The sequence below is a fragment of the Leuciscus leuciscus genome, assembly GCF_965113295.1.
Source record: "Leuciscus leuciscus genome assembly, chromosome: 12".
In the NCBI taxonomy this organism is placed as follows: Eukaryota; Metazoa; Chordata; class Actinopteri; order Cypriniformes; family Leuciscidae; genus Leuciscus; species Leuciscus leuciscus.
The window spans coordinates 36,820,779-36,833,822 of record NC_138736.1 but is presented as its reverse complement, the minus strand read 5'-3'; the positions used below and the strand labels follow the sequence as shown (position 1 = coordinate 36,833,822).

Below are 13,044 nucleotides of genomic sequence, written 5' to 3'. Positions count from 1 at the left end.
GTAACTGTACGTTTTCAATAAATTAACCTAGTATTTTATAGGTTCAAATAGACACAAAATCTCGTTTTTATTCATTCTACTGGTAGTCCGTTTTGCTCAAATAGAAATAAAGGCCTGTCTCTAATTCTGGCCTCCTTCCAATAAAGGCCTGGGCCGCGATGCGCTTGAGTAAAATAAAGGCCCGGGCCTATATTAGAGGATTTACGGTAAGCACTTGGTTATTCCAAGAAAAACTTTTTATTCCAAGAAGAACTGCAAGGCTTCCACCTGCTGACCGCAGCACAGTTTCATGAACAATATTTTTGGACTAAAATTGGGCACCATCACACACAAAAAAAAGCTGAAATTTTCTGACAATAATTTTTTCTGTGCATTTACATGTTAGACCTCTTTAATAACATGCAGTACCACTGATGGAGGATTATTAATTAATTAACTTTTCACAGATAAAGTTTTTCGGTTTTGTACAAGAAGCATCAAACCAAGAGTCTAAGTGGTCTTTCACATTTCCCAGAGCAGCACAATTAGCAGTTCTCCCGCCATTAGGTTGTTTTGGATTCCCGCTGAACCAGAACCTTTAAGAGACAAAAAAGCAATAATGCACTTGCAATAATATTTTTAGAAAACAGCTGTTAATGTATATTGGTATATTGATTAACATTCCTAGACATGATTACACAAGTAGATTCCTTACTGTACTCCAGTTTCAGTGAGAGTTTGGTAATTCACACAAACCCAGTGTCCTTCAGTGTCCAGATCATTGAGACCAATCCAGTGCGTCTCGTTAATTTTAGACACCAGAAAATCCTAATGGGGAAAATGTACATAAGTGATAGTGTAAAATAAGTCAAGTCAAGTCAAGTTTATTTGTGTAGCGCTTTTCACAATACAGATTGTATCAAAGCAGCTTCACAGTATTAAATTAAAATAATACAACAAAGTTTGTTTCAAGAGGAATCTATTGATTGATAAAATTAAATTAAATTAAATTAAATATCCCCAAAATATACCCAACTGAGCAAGCCAAAGGCAACAGTGGCAAGGAACCGAAAAACTCCATCAGGTGACCTAATGGAGAAAAAAAAACCTTGGGAGAACCCAGGCTCAGTCGGGGGCCAGTTCTCCTCTGGCATTTATGAGCTAGAGGCCGGATTGTAGTTTGAACTGTAGGATTATATGAATGCCTGGCTGAAGAGATGCGACTTTAATCTAGTTTTAAACTGGGAGAGCGAGTCTGAGCAACGAACAGTATCAGGAAGACAATTCCAGAGTTTTGGAGCCAAATGTGAAAATGCTCTCCCTCCTTTGGTGGTTCTGAATATCCTAGGTATGACCAAAAGCCTTGAATTTAGTGATCTTAAAGAGCGCGATGGATTATAGGGTGATAAAAGATCCGTTAAATAGACTGGAGCTAAGCCGTTTAGGGCTTTATAAGTCAGTAGCAATACCTTATAATTAATACAGAGCTTTATAGGTAACCAATGCAGTGATGATAAAATCTGTGTTATATGATCATATTTTCTTGATCTCGTAAGAGCGGCGGCATTTTGGACTAACTGTAGCTTGTTTATTGAGGATGCAGGACAACCAGCTAATAAAGCATTACAGTAATCCAGTCTCGAGGTCATGAATGCATGAACTAACTTTTCTGCATCAGAAACTGATAGCATATTACGTAGCTTAGCAATGTTTCTAAGGTGGAAAAAGGCTGTTTTTGTAACATATGAAATATGATTTTCAAAAGACAGGTTGCAATCGAGTATAACACCCAGGTCTTTTACTGTAGAGGATAAAGTAACAGGACATCCTATGATGTTAAAGTTGTATTGTGCGAGGTTTTGTGGCCGTTTTTTTGAACCGATAAGTATTACCTCTGTCTTGTCTGGACTTAATAAAAGAAAATTACGCGTCATCCAATCTTTTATATCTTTAACACACTCTGTCAATTTGGAAAATTTAGCGTTTTCATCTGGCCGTGATGAAATATATATTTGAGTGTCATCAGCATAACAATGGAAACTAATTCCATGTTTCCTTATAATATTTCCAAGTGGCATCATATATATTGAAAATAACAGAGGGCCTAACACAGATCCCTGCGGCACTCCATAGTTTACTGGAGTTATGGTCGATTTTTCTCCATTTAAATAGACAAAATGGTAGCGGTCAGATAGGTATGATTTGAACCAGCTTAATGCTTGTCCTTGAACACCAGTATAATTTTGTAGTCGATCTAAGAGTAATGTATGATCTATAGTATCGAACGCAGCACTAAGATCAAGTAAAACTAGTATTGAAATACAGCCTTGGTCAGAAGCTAAAAGTAAATCATTTGTGATTTTAACGAGCGCAGTTTCAGTGCTATGATGTGGTCTGAATCCAGACTGAAACTTTTCATAGATATCATTTTGTTGCAAGAAAGAGCCCAGTTGAGCGGACACCACTTTTTCTAATATTTTAGACATAAATGGAAGATTTGAAATGGGTCTATAATTTGCTAGATTATTATGATCTAATTGTGGTTTCTTAATGAGAGGTTTTATAACTGCCAGTTTAAATGTTCTTGGAACATGACCTAAAGATAAAGACGAGTTAATAATATTGAGGAGAGGCTCTTCCACTACAGGTAATACTTCTTTCAGTAGTTTAGTTGGTATAGGATCTAATAAACATGTTGTTGTTTTAGATGAAGTGATAAGTTTATTTAACTCTTTTTGTTCTATAGTTGTAAAGCACTGTAATTGTTCTTGCGGGGTGATGATAATTGAAGCTGAATTATAAGGCGCAATTGAAGATTGAACGTTTACAATTGTGGTTCTGATGCTTTCTATTTTCTCAGTGAAGAAGTTCATGAAATCATTACTACTGAACTGTAACGGGATATTTTGTTCGGGTGACGTCTGTTTATTTGTTAGTCTAGCCACGGTGTTAAATAAAAACCTTGGATTGTTTTGGTTGTTTTCTATTAGTTTGCGGAGGTGCTCAGCCCTGGCCGCTTTTAGGGCCTTTTTATAACGTGACATACTGTCTTTCCACGCGATTCTAAAGACCTCTAAATTAGTTTGTTTCCATTTACGCTCTAAAATACGGGTTTCTCTCTTTAAAACATGCGTAGTATTATTGTACCATGGTGCTTTATTTTTCTCTCTGACCTTTTTTAATTTAATAGGTGCAACCACATCCAATGTTCTAGAGAGAATGGTGCTCATAGTGCTAGTTAGTTCTTCTAGTTCATTTGTTTGTTTGGGTTCAGGCAGCAGCTGAGACAGATTAGATAAGCAATTTGAGAAATGATCTATGGTGGATGGGAGGATTGTTCTGCCTGGTTGATAACGCGGCGCCGCATGACATATTACAGCAGTATGTAATATGCAAGTTACCATGTAGTGATCAGTGACATCATCACTTTGTGGAATGATATCTATATCGTTTGGATCGGTTCCATGTGATATAATTAAATCGAGTGTATGATTAAGACGATGTGTTGGTCCGGTGACGTTTTGCTTGACCCCAAATGAATTTAATAAATCTGTAAACGCAGCTCCTAACGCATCATTTGGATTATCTACGTGTATGTTAAAATCTCCAACAATTAATGCTTTATCGACATTGACTAATAGGTCTGAGAGAAAATCTGCAAACTCTTTTAGGAAATCAGCGTAAGGCCCTGGCGGTCTATATACGGTAGCCAAGGCTAGAGATAATAGGGATGTTTTTCTAACATCTAAGAGCGTAACATTTAGTACAAGTACTTCAAATGAAATAAACTTATAACCCGTTTTCTGAGTAACATTTAGAATATCTCTATAAATGGTTGCAACACCGCCGCCACGACCAATCAAACGGGGCTCATGCTTATAACAGTATCCAGGAGGAGTAGACTCATTAATACCGAAATAATCATTTGGTTTAAGCCAGGTTTCAGTAAGGCAAAGTACATCAAAGCTATTATCTGTGATTATTTCATTTACAATAACTGCCTTATTGTGTGAGTGATCTAATGTTTAGAAGACCTAGCTTTAGAAATAGTTTTTGTTTACTAATAGCAACATTTTCTGTTTTAATAACAATTAGATTTTTCCTACATCCTGCAGTAGATTTATTATTTGATCTCACTAAACGAGCAATGTTCTACACTAGTATTTATATCAGTTAAATTGGTGCAGCAGAGACTATGATTTGGACTTTTGGTTACTAGTCAAAGGGTATTTAACATTTTGGAGATGTTATCCGACAGAAGATCCGCTCCGAATCTGCTTGGGTGTAAGCCATCAGCACGGAAAAGCCTAGGACGCTCCCAAAACAGATTCCAATTATTTACAAAGAGCAGTTTCTGCTCATTGCACCATGACATTAACCATTCATTTAGCGCAAATAATCTGCTGAACTTTTCATGCCCTAATCGGTACGTGGGAAGCGGTCCTGACACAATGATCGTTGTTTCAGGCGATGTGCTGCGTACCGTATCGATTAGATTCCTGAAGTCTTTCTTCAGAATCTCCGTCTGTCGCAGCCTGATGTCGTTCACTCCCTCGTGCAGGACCACAGTTTCGACGCGCTCGTCACCGTTCAGGATCTCGGGAACGCGAGCAGCGATTTCAGAAACACGAGCACCAGGAAAGCAGTGACTGTGCACCTTACTTTTACCTAACGTAGCGTGTACGTGCCGAACGATGGAATCGCCGATGATCACAGCATCGCGTTCTGTTTCGCGTAGAGGGGAGAAGCGGTTTTGTGTGGATAACTCGAAAACCGGGAGGGTCGGAGAAAGTCTTAGTCTAAACCTGACTCGCGTCTTCCGCTGCGGAACCACCCAGGCTTCGTGGTGGCGTGTTGGAGCCGGAGTGAACGAGACCATGGCTGATCGCGACCGATGCTGAGGAATGCACGGAGTAGACACGGTCGGAGTCAGCGGGTTAGTAACGTTAAACACTGATTTGTGTGCATCGGCGCGTGATGTTTCAAGAGCCAAACACCGGTGTCTCAGCTCGGCCTGTCTCAATAAAAGGTCGTGGATCTGTTTCTCAACAGTTTCCAGCTCAGACTGCAGTGCGTGCAGCTCAAATGTGTTTTTGGTAAATGTGAAGGTAAATATGTAGGTTAATAGAAACCCTTTTAAAGCTTTGTTTTATTTTTGTGATAAAAACATATTCATTTCTAATTGATCTCACTTGCCCGTTCTGATTGGCTGGTTATGGTCACCAGATCGGCTCCTTTTGAAACACAGACATCTCGACTGCTTGTCCAGTTCAGTTTATCAGAGCTGAATAAATACAGCTTTCCACGACAAGCTATCCAGCCATTCATAGAGGTATTACAAGACTGAGCTGTGAAAGATGAATAAAGTGTGATTAAACCTTCCATTATTTAGATAAAGTTAATCATACTGGTTCCTGTGCAGAAATATTCACACTTTGTGTCGCTTGTAAACTGACACTCACCATCAGCGTAAAAGGACAGCCTAAGTGTGGCTGTAAGATCATTCAACTTTTTTTTCATGGCTGGTGAAAATACAACAGGAGAACAAGCAGATAACGTTTCTCACATGGTGAGTTCAATAAACACTCAACACTGTTAATGAAACATGTCTGTGCTCTACCGTTAAGGAAATACAGTTCTCTTACGAGAGGTCTCTCGTACTGCGTAAGATATCTTACGCTAGGGGAAAATCCTTTTTACGCGAGATATTGAAGCCAAAAATTATCCTTAATTTTGTAATAATGCAAAACGCTTTGCGGCAGCATGCAGACATAGGCGAGGCAGCTCGCGCGCCTATTGGCTGCTCTGCGGCAACTGCAGCAGCCTATCGAGCGAGGCCTGGCGTGACGCCAGACCCAATCAGGGCACTTCGCGCCCGCTGCGTCACGTCCCGCCGAAATGGGCGTGGTCTAGGCCTATAAATACCGCTCGCAGGCAGCTATTATCTGATTTTTCATCCTTCAAGCGAAGCACACGCATCGCTGGAGCTGGATAAGAAGCCGCGCCGTCTGAAAGAGAGCACCTTCAGCGGGACAAGTCGCTGGCCGCGCCGCCTTCCTTGCCTTCCTGCTGCGCTATCCGGCGTTATATCCTTTCTCTGCTACTGTGTTTATGTATGTGTGTGTGCTCGCCGCCGCGACACACACTCCCATTGCACTAAAAGAGCTGGGCGTCTTTTTCAAGACGCCCCTTTTCCTGATCACGCAGCTCTCGCACTCGCTGACGGCGACTGCCCTCACTGCGAGTTAGTTACTGCCTATGGTGACTCTGAGGACTCACCTGGCATCCTTCTCCGAGACTGCTCCTCCTCCGCAGATGTGCATTTTGCAGCCAACGAGCGCGTTGCACAACCCGCTCGCCTGCACCCAAACACCGTTTCTATGGTTTCCGTGCGTCACTGGCGAAAGGAGAAAAGAGCGTTTCTGGTCCCCCCGCGGACGGACCGACCTCCTCTTTCTCGTACATTTCTCATTCCCCTCTGAAGTTCGGGCGACTGGAAATGTCAGTATTGCAGTGAGCAAGCCTGTTGTAATACACGCATGCCTGCAAACAAACGCCAGCACGTTGACGATCTCTTATAATAATCGCGCTAACTGAGTTACAATGTGTCTCCCCCTGTGGCCCAGTGGCAGACTCTCAGGTTTTTGCACGCGAGAGACCCGCGTTCGATCCCTGGGTCTACCGGCAGATAAAATTATGCCGTCAATGCTCGCTCTGTCAGTTCCCTGAAAAGGCGACTGCAGATGTGTATTTTGCAGCCAACGAGCGCGTTGTACAACCCGCTCGCCTGCACCCAAACACCGTTTCTATGGTGTTCCGTGCGTCACTGGCGTAAGGAAAAAAAGGGAGTTTTTCTGGTCCCGCTGCGGACGGACCAACCTCCTTTTTCCTATACATTTCCCATTCCCCTCTGGAATTCAGGCGACTGGAAATGTCAATATTGCAGTGAACAAGCCTGTTGTAATGCACGCAGGCCTGCAATAAACGCCAGCATGTTGACGCTCTCTGTTTCTATGGCAACTTCTCGCTCGTTCAGTTCCAGTAAATGTGACTGTTCCAGTGTATCCTGCAGTAAACAAGTCGGTTCTGTCACCCGCTTGCCTGCACACAAACGCCGTTTTTACGGCTACCCAGATAAATCCCATAAGTGTGAATTTTTCTGGTGTCCCGGCCACGGCCGATGGTGCTTTATGTGTAGAAAGAATGCCCACTGCCCAGTGCCCATCTCTACACACAAGCACAGCCCGTCACACAGGGCTCGCGCACATGAATCGACTCAGATCGATTGCGCTTCAAACATGGTGAATGTGCCCACTAACACCACGTTATGCATGTCTCACGGTTTCTGTAAAAACGAAACCAACGTGCATTCGCTTCACTCAAGCGAACGATGCTTTCAGTGTGGTAAATGTGCCCGCTGTCCCGCGCCCACATCCACACATAGACATGACAGTTCCTACGGGAACCGCCCAGCCCTCCCCCTCGCGGTTGACCACCGCAGAGGAGTCGAGCGTGGGCAATCTGCCCGCTGTTATCAGCGCGCCCCATGCCTCAAATGTCACGAGCGCGACGCTTGCGTTACAGCACTCCGAAGCCTCCCCATCGCTGAGCGAGCGGAGCGCGCTTCGTATTCAACCCCTAGCTATTCATGCGGACGCATGGGCAAAGCTGCCCGGGGTTTCGAAGTGGGTGCTGAACATTATAAAAAGAGGCTATTCGCTACAGTTTCGCCGACGCCCTCGCCGCTATGTGGCGCGCGTCGAGACCACGGTAAAAACAGAAGTAGCACATTTACTTCGAGCCGAAGTGGCGAAACTATTGAGCAAAGGGGCCATAGAGCCTCTCTCTCAAGTTCAGAGCGAAGGAGGGCTATACAGCAGATACTTCCTGGTACCGAAAAAAGACGGGGGTCTCAGACCCATACTAGATCTAAGGCAACTGAACAAAGTGCTTGTGAAGCGACAGTTCAGGATGCTCACGACCAGACAAATCCTTGTGCAGATTCGCCAAGGAGATTGGTTTGTGTCAATAGATCTGAAAGACGCGTATTTTTCAAATACAAATAGCGTCACGTCACAGGCGATATTTGAGATTCGCCTTCGGGGGCCAGGCATATCAGTACACAGTCCTGCCGTTCGGTTTGTCCCTGGCACCCCGTACATTTACGAAGTGCATGGATGCGGCGCTCGCACCCCTCAGAATGAGAGGCATGCGAGTACTGAACTATTTGGACGATTGGCTGATTCTAGTGCTATCTCGCGCAGTGCTCATAGAACACACGACCATTTTACTCGATCACCTCGAGGATTTGGGTCTCAGTGTCAATTGGGCGAAGAGCTCTCTGTCACCCAGTCAGAAGATATCTTTCCTGGGCACAGAATTGGACTCGCTGTCCATGATAGCGCGACTATCACCACAGCGCGCGGTAGACATTCTCAACGCACAGCGAACTCGTTTCGCTGCGGCGCGTCTGTCCCGCTCAAGAAATTTCAGAAGATGCTAGGTCTCATGGCCTCAGCATCATCAGTGCTCCAGCTGGGCCTGCTCCGCATGCGCCCGCTGCAGTTTTGGCTGAAAGCACGAGTTCCACGCAGAGCGTGGGCATCCGGTTCGCTTCACCTCAGGGTCAATCAGAAGTGCGTCACAACTCTGAAACCTTGGAGAGCGAACGACTGGTACCAATCAGGTGTAAGCCTGGGGACTTCCTCGAGGGTGAGAGAGGTGTCCACGGACGCGTCCACCTCGGGATGGGGAGCGCTGCTCGAGGGCAGACCGTTCTTCGGCCAGTGGTCGGAACGGGAAAAGCTCCTGCACATAAACTGCCTCGAAATGACCCACAGACAGTCCAACTGCTGTGGAAGAAATTCGGCAGAGCGGAAGTAGACCTGTTTGCGTCTCAAGAAAACGCTCACTGTCCGGAATTTTTCTCCAAGAGCAGGAACGCGCTGGCCCATGTGTGGCCCCGCCGCCCGCTCTATGCTTTTCCCCCCGTCTCTCTCCTGCCTCAGGTGATAGAACGGATCAGGGAAGAAGGATGCTCAGTATTGCTGGTGGCACCGTTCTGGAAAAACCAACCTTGGTTCCCAGTCGTGATGTAGTTAGCAAGTACTGCCCCGTGGCCAGTACCAGTGAGGAGAGACCTCCTCTCACAGGCCCACGGCTCGATCTGGCATCCTCACCCGGAACTATGGTCCCTTCATGTCTGGGCCATCAACGGGTACATGTTGGACTCCCTAAAGGAGTATTAAACACGATCACGCAGGCTAGAGCTCCGTCTACGAGACGGCTCTACTCCTCGAAATGGTCAGTGTTTTCGGGCTGGTGCACAGCCCGTGGTGTGTCACCCACAGACTGTGGTGTGACGGAGGTGTTTTCCTTCCTACAAGAGCTGTTGGATGAGGGCAGGGCCCCCTCCACGCTCAAAGTTTATGTGGCGGCTGTAGCAGCGTTCTCAGGAACAACGCTTGGTCAGTCAATAGGAAGGAACGATTTAGTCATCCGCTTCCTTAGAGGGGCTAAGAGACTGAATCCTCCCAGACCTCCCTCAGTCCCCGTATGGGACCTTTCTACGGTTCTGGAAGCCATGAAAGGTGCGCCATTTGAGCTTTTACAGTCAATTGATTTGAAACACCTGTCTTTCAAGACGGTGTTTTTGCTGGCTCTCGCTTCAGTGAAGCGCATAGGGGATCTACACGCGCTCTCTGTGAGTGCGGCGTGCATGGAGTTTGGGCCTAATGACTCAAAAGTTATACTCAAACCTAAGCACGGTTATGTTCCAAAATCCCTCAACACACCGTTTAGGGCGCAGGTTATCTCCCTGTCAGCCCTACCGGTCCCTGATGACGAAAGAGACACGAGCCTCCTTTGCCCAGTCAGGGCATTACGAGCTTATGTGTCTCGCTCGTCTGTTTTCAGACAGACGGAGCAGCTCTTTGTTTCATTTAGCGGGCGTTCTAAGGGACTAGCCGCGTCGAAACAGAGCCTATCCAGATGGATAGTTGATGCTATAGCGCTGGCATACGCCTCCAAGGGCATGCAGTGCCCGTTGGGTGTCAGAGCGCACTCCGCGAGAGGCATGGCCTCTTCGTGGGCCTGGTCAAGTGGGATTGCCTTGCAAGATATTTGTATGGCGGCAGGCTGGGCCTCCCCGTCTACATTTATAAGGTTTTATAACCTAGAGGTTCCCGCCCTGCAGGCCAGGCTGCTGTCGGTCTAAGTTTACCAGTATTATCTGACCTGATGCTATCAGCTCAGAATGCTGCGTCTACTGAGCACAGCTCAATGTTCGACAGTAAAAAGTTGCAGCACGAGATGTGCCTGGGCAGACTGTGTAAGACCCACATTCCCCCATCAGTTCAGGCCGTACCCCGCCCTGTCTGTATGAAATTCGCGTCTCAGCGACGCTGCCATATGTGGAAGAGTGCGGCTTCGCCCCTCCCTCTTCCCGGACTCCCTGTGAGCTCCCTGAGTGATTGTGCACTATATGTACCCCGGGCTTTCGCCCTTGGGTCTTTGGTGTCAGATCTCAGCATGCACGGCGTTTTGCATTGGGTCCCCTAGCGTAAGATATCTTACGCAGTACGAGAGACCTCTCGTAAGAGAACGTACTCGGTTACTAACGTAACCTCGGTTCTCTCTAGAAGAGGGAACGAGTACTGCGTATCTTGCCGTGCATGCACACGCTCTGGTTGCTTCGATGATGAAAAACCAGATAATAGCTGCCTGCGAGCGGTATTTATAGGCCTAGACCACGCCCATTTCGGCGGGACGTGACGCAGCGGGCGCGAAGTGCCCTGATTGGGTCTGGCGTCACGCCAGGCCTCGCTCGATAGGCTGCTGCAGTTGCCGCAGAGCAGCCAATAGGCGCGCGAGCTGCCTCGCCTATGTCTGCATGCTGCCGCAACGCGTTTTGCATTATTACAAAATTAAGGATAATTTTTGGCTTCAATATCTCGCGGAAAAAGGATTTTCCCCTAGCGTAAGATATCTTACGAAGTACTCGTTCCCTCTTCTAGAGAGAACCGAGGTTACGTTAGTAACCGAGTACGTTTTCTCACCTGTGCTGTTGATGATGTGCTGCTCATTCAGTGAATCGAAATCAGCAAGCTTATGATTATCTGATTAAAGACAAAAGCAGCAGAGGAAAATGTGTTTTTGAGGAAAGTCCACATAGTGCACACTTAAAACTGAAATGATCTACAAAACAAAGTTTGAATGGAGTTTGTAAATTAAGTCTTCAGGCTTAATTAGTGGCAGTTTACACATTCAATGTGGAGATTTATCTGACAATATTTGCCTGATAAAACATCTTTGCTGAGAAGTATGATTTCACAAATAAAAAGCTACTAAAAATTGTGTCTAATGATGCTACATGTGTTAAGTGAATTATATAATTACATACAGTAACTCAGTCAATACAACCCTGAACAGAGCAGAGATCTAGTATCAGTTATACTTACAAATCACCCAGAGAGTGCAGAGACCTCCGAGAGCAAACACAAGAGAGCAACCCAGAACAATCAGAAGAACTTTAGCCCACTTAGGAGAAGTGACCTCTCTCTCTCTCTCTTCAGTGGAGTTACCTGGGGTTGAAATTTGATGAGATAAAGAAAATATTTTATATTTATTTCTGATTCCTTGAATCAGTCCAGAATTGCTGTCTGGAACTATTCCTGAAATTACAGATGACCCCTGAGAAGGGTTTAAAGTCTCAGTTAAAAAAAAAATTCCATCATAGTTGACTCTGAATGTTTGCCAGTGTGATTTTATTGTGACCATTGTTACTGAAAAGATAAGAGAAAATAAAATAGAACATGTGGATATAAACTTAAGACAAAATGTGAATATTACCTTTAATGCAGTGCATGTGTATCTTGTGAATGTAAAAGGTTTGCAAAGTTTTAAAGACCAAAGTTCATGACAAAAAAAGTTATTGTCTCTTAAATAATTATTTGATTATGAACTGCCGAAAGGATTCGTCACCAATTCAGTCTCAAATCCTGTTACGGAGAATCCAAAACAAAACGAGAAACCTTAAAATAGCATAACATGAGCACTTGATACACTTCTAGACGGCTCACAGGAATTTAAATGGTAAACTTCACACCAGTTCACACATCACAGTTGCTTAGACCAGGGGTGCAAAAGTTCCTGGAGGGCTGCAGTCCACATTCCTGTAGTTTTCAAATAAGCCTGAATGACTTGATTAGCTTGATCAGGTGTGTTTTAATTAAGGTTGAAGCTGTGGATTGTGGCCCTCCAGGAACTGAGTTTAACACCCCTGGGGCCTGTACCATGAAGCTGGTTTAGGTGGCTAGCCAGCTATGTTTCAGTTTAGTTTCCGCCAACCCTGGGTTTTAGGTACTATGAAAGTAGCTTGGCTTTAATCGGTGTTCGTTGCCATGGTATCTTACGCTGCACGGCTAACCTGCTCCGGGGCAGGTTATGTTCTGGATTCAAGATCTCAGACTGAAGTTTGACCAATCAGCTGAGAGCAAAGAAACATATAGGTGACGTAACTTATTCCCAGTGTCTGTTACAATGACTTCACCTTTTCTTCCAAATCCGGTGGACATCTCAGCGCAAATTGTTTGACAAGCACTTCGTAGAGAAAGAGTTTTTAGCCAGACAAAATCCCCTTGCCTTTCCTGATAGTTACTTGTATGAAAGATACAGATTTTCCGCGGAAGGAATGTATTATCTTTGCGAACTTCTTGAGCCGCACATAAAGAATTTCACACGTCGAATTCATGCACTTACTGTACCGCAAATATTGCGTTGCGGTTTTTTTGTTGCAAGTGGTACATTCCTGCACGGTGGGTGACGCACAGAAGCTCGGGGAAAACACGGTTTGTCGAACCATTCGTAAGGTGGTCCTCGCTCTGCAGGAGTACATGAATAGTTTCATTAATAGTGTTCCCCGGACATTTATCGGCCATGTCCATAAAAGAGGGCTTTTATCAAATTGCCGGTAAGATATATTGATAGGGTGGCATCACATGAACACATTTTATTTTATTTTTTCAAAAAGCAAATTGCACAAATGTACTATACAATATAATACAT

General features: G+C 44.9%; 1 protein-coding gene across 1 annotated transcript in view; it reads right to left on the bottom strand.

The window, feature by feature from the left end:
* Positions 1–435: 435 nt before the first annotated feature.
* Positions 436–13,044, bottom strand: part of LOC309511206 (uncharacterized protein) — a 17,902-nt gene continuing 5,293 nt past the window's right edge. Inside the window, exons 2-7 of the mRNA XM_082186337.1 lie at positions 11,439–11,561; positions 11,037–11,096; positions 5,442–5,501; positions 5,172–5,327; positions 695–807; positions 436–575 (exon numbers count right to left, since the gene is read on the bottom strand). Of these exons, the coding sequence (XP_082042463.1) occupies positions 791–807; positions 5,172–5,327; positions 5,442–5,501; positions 11,037–11,096; positions 11,439–11,561 (416 nt within the window). The 3' untranslated portion in view covers positions 436–575; positions 695–790. The remainder of the gene's footprint in view (positions 576–694; positions 808–5,171; positions 5,328–5,441; positions 5,502–11,036; positions 11,097–11,438; positions 11,562–13,044) is intronic.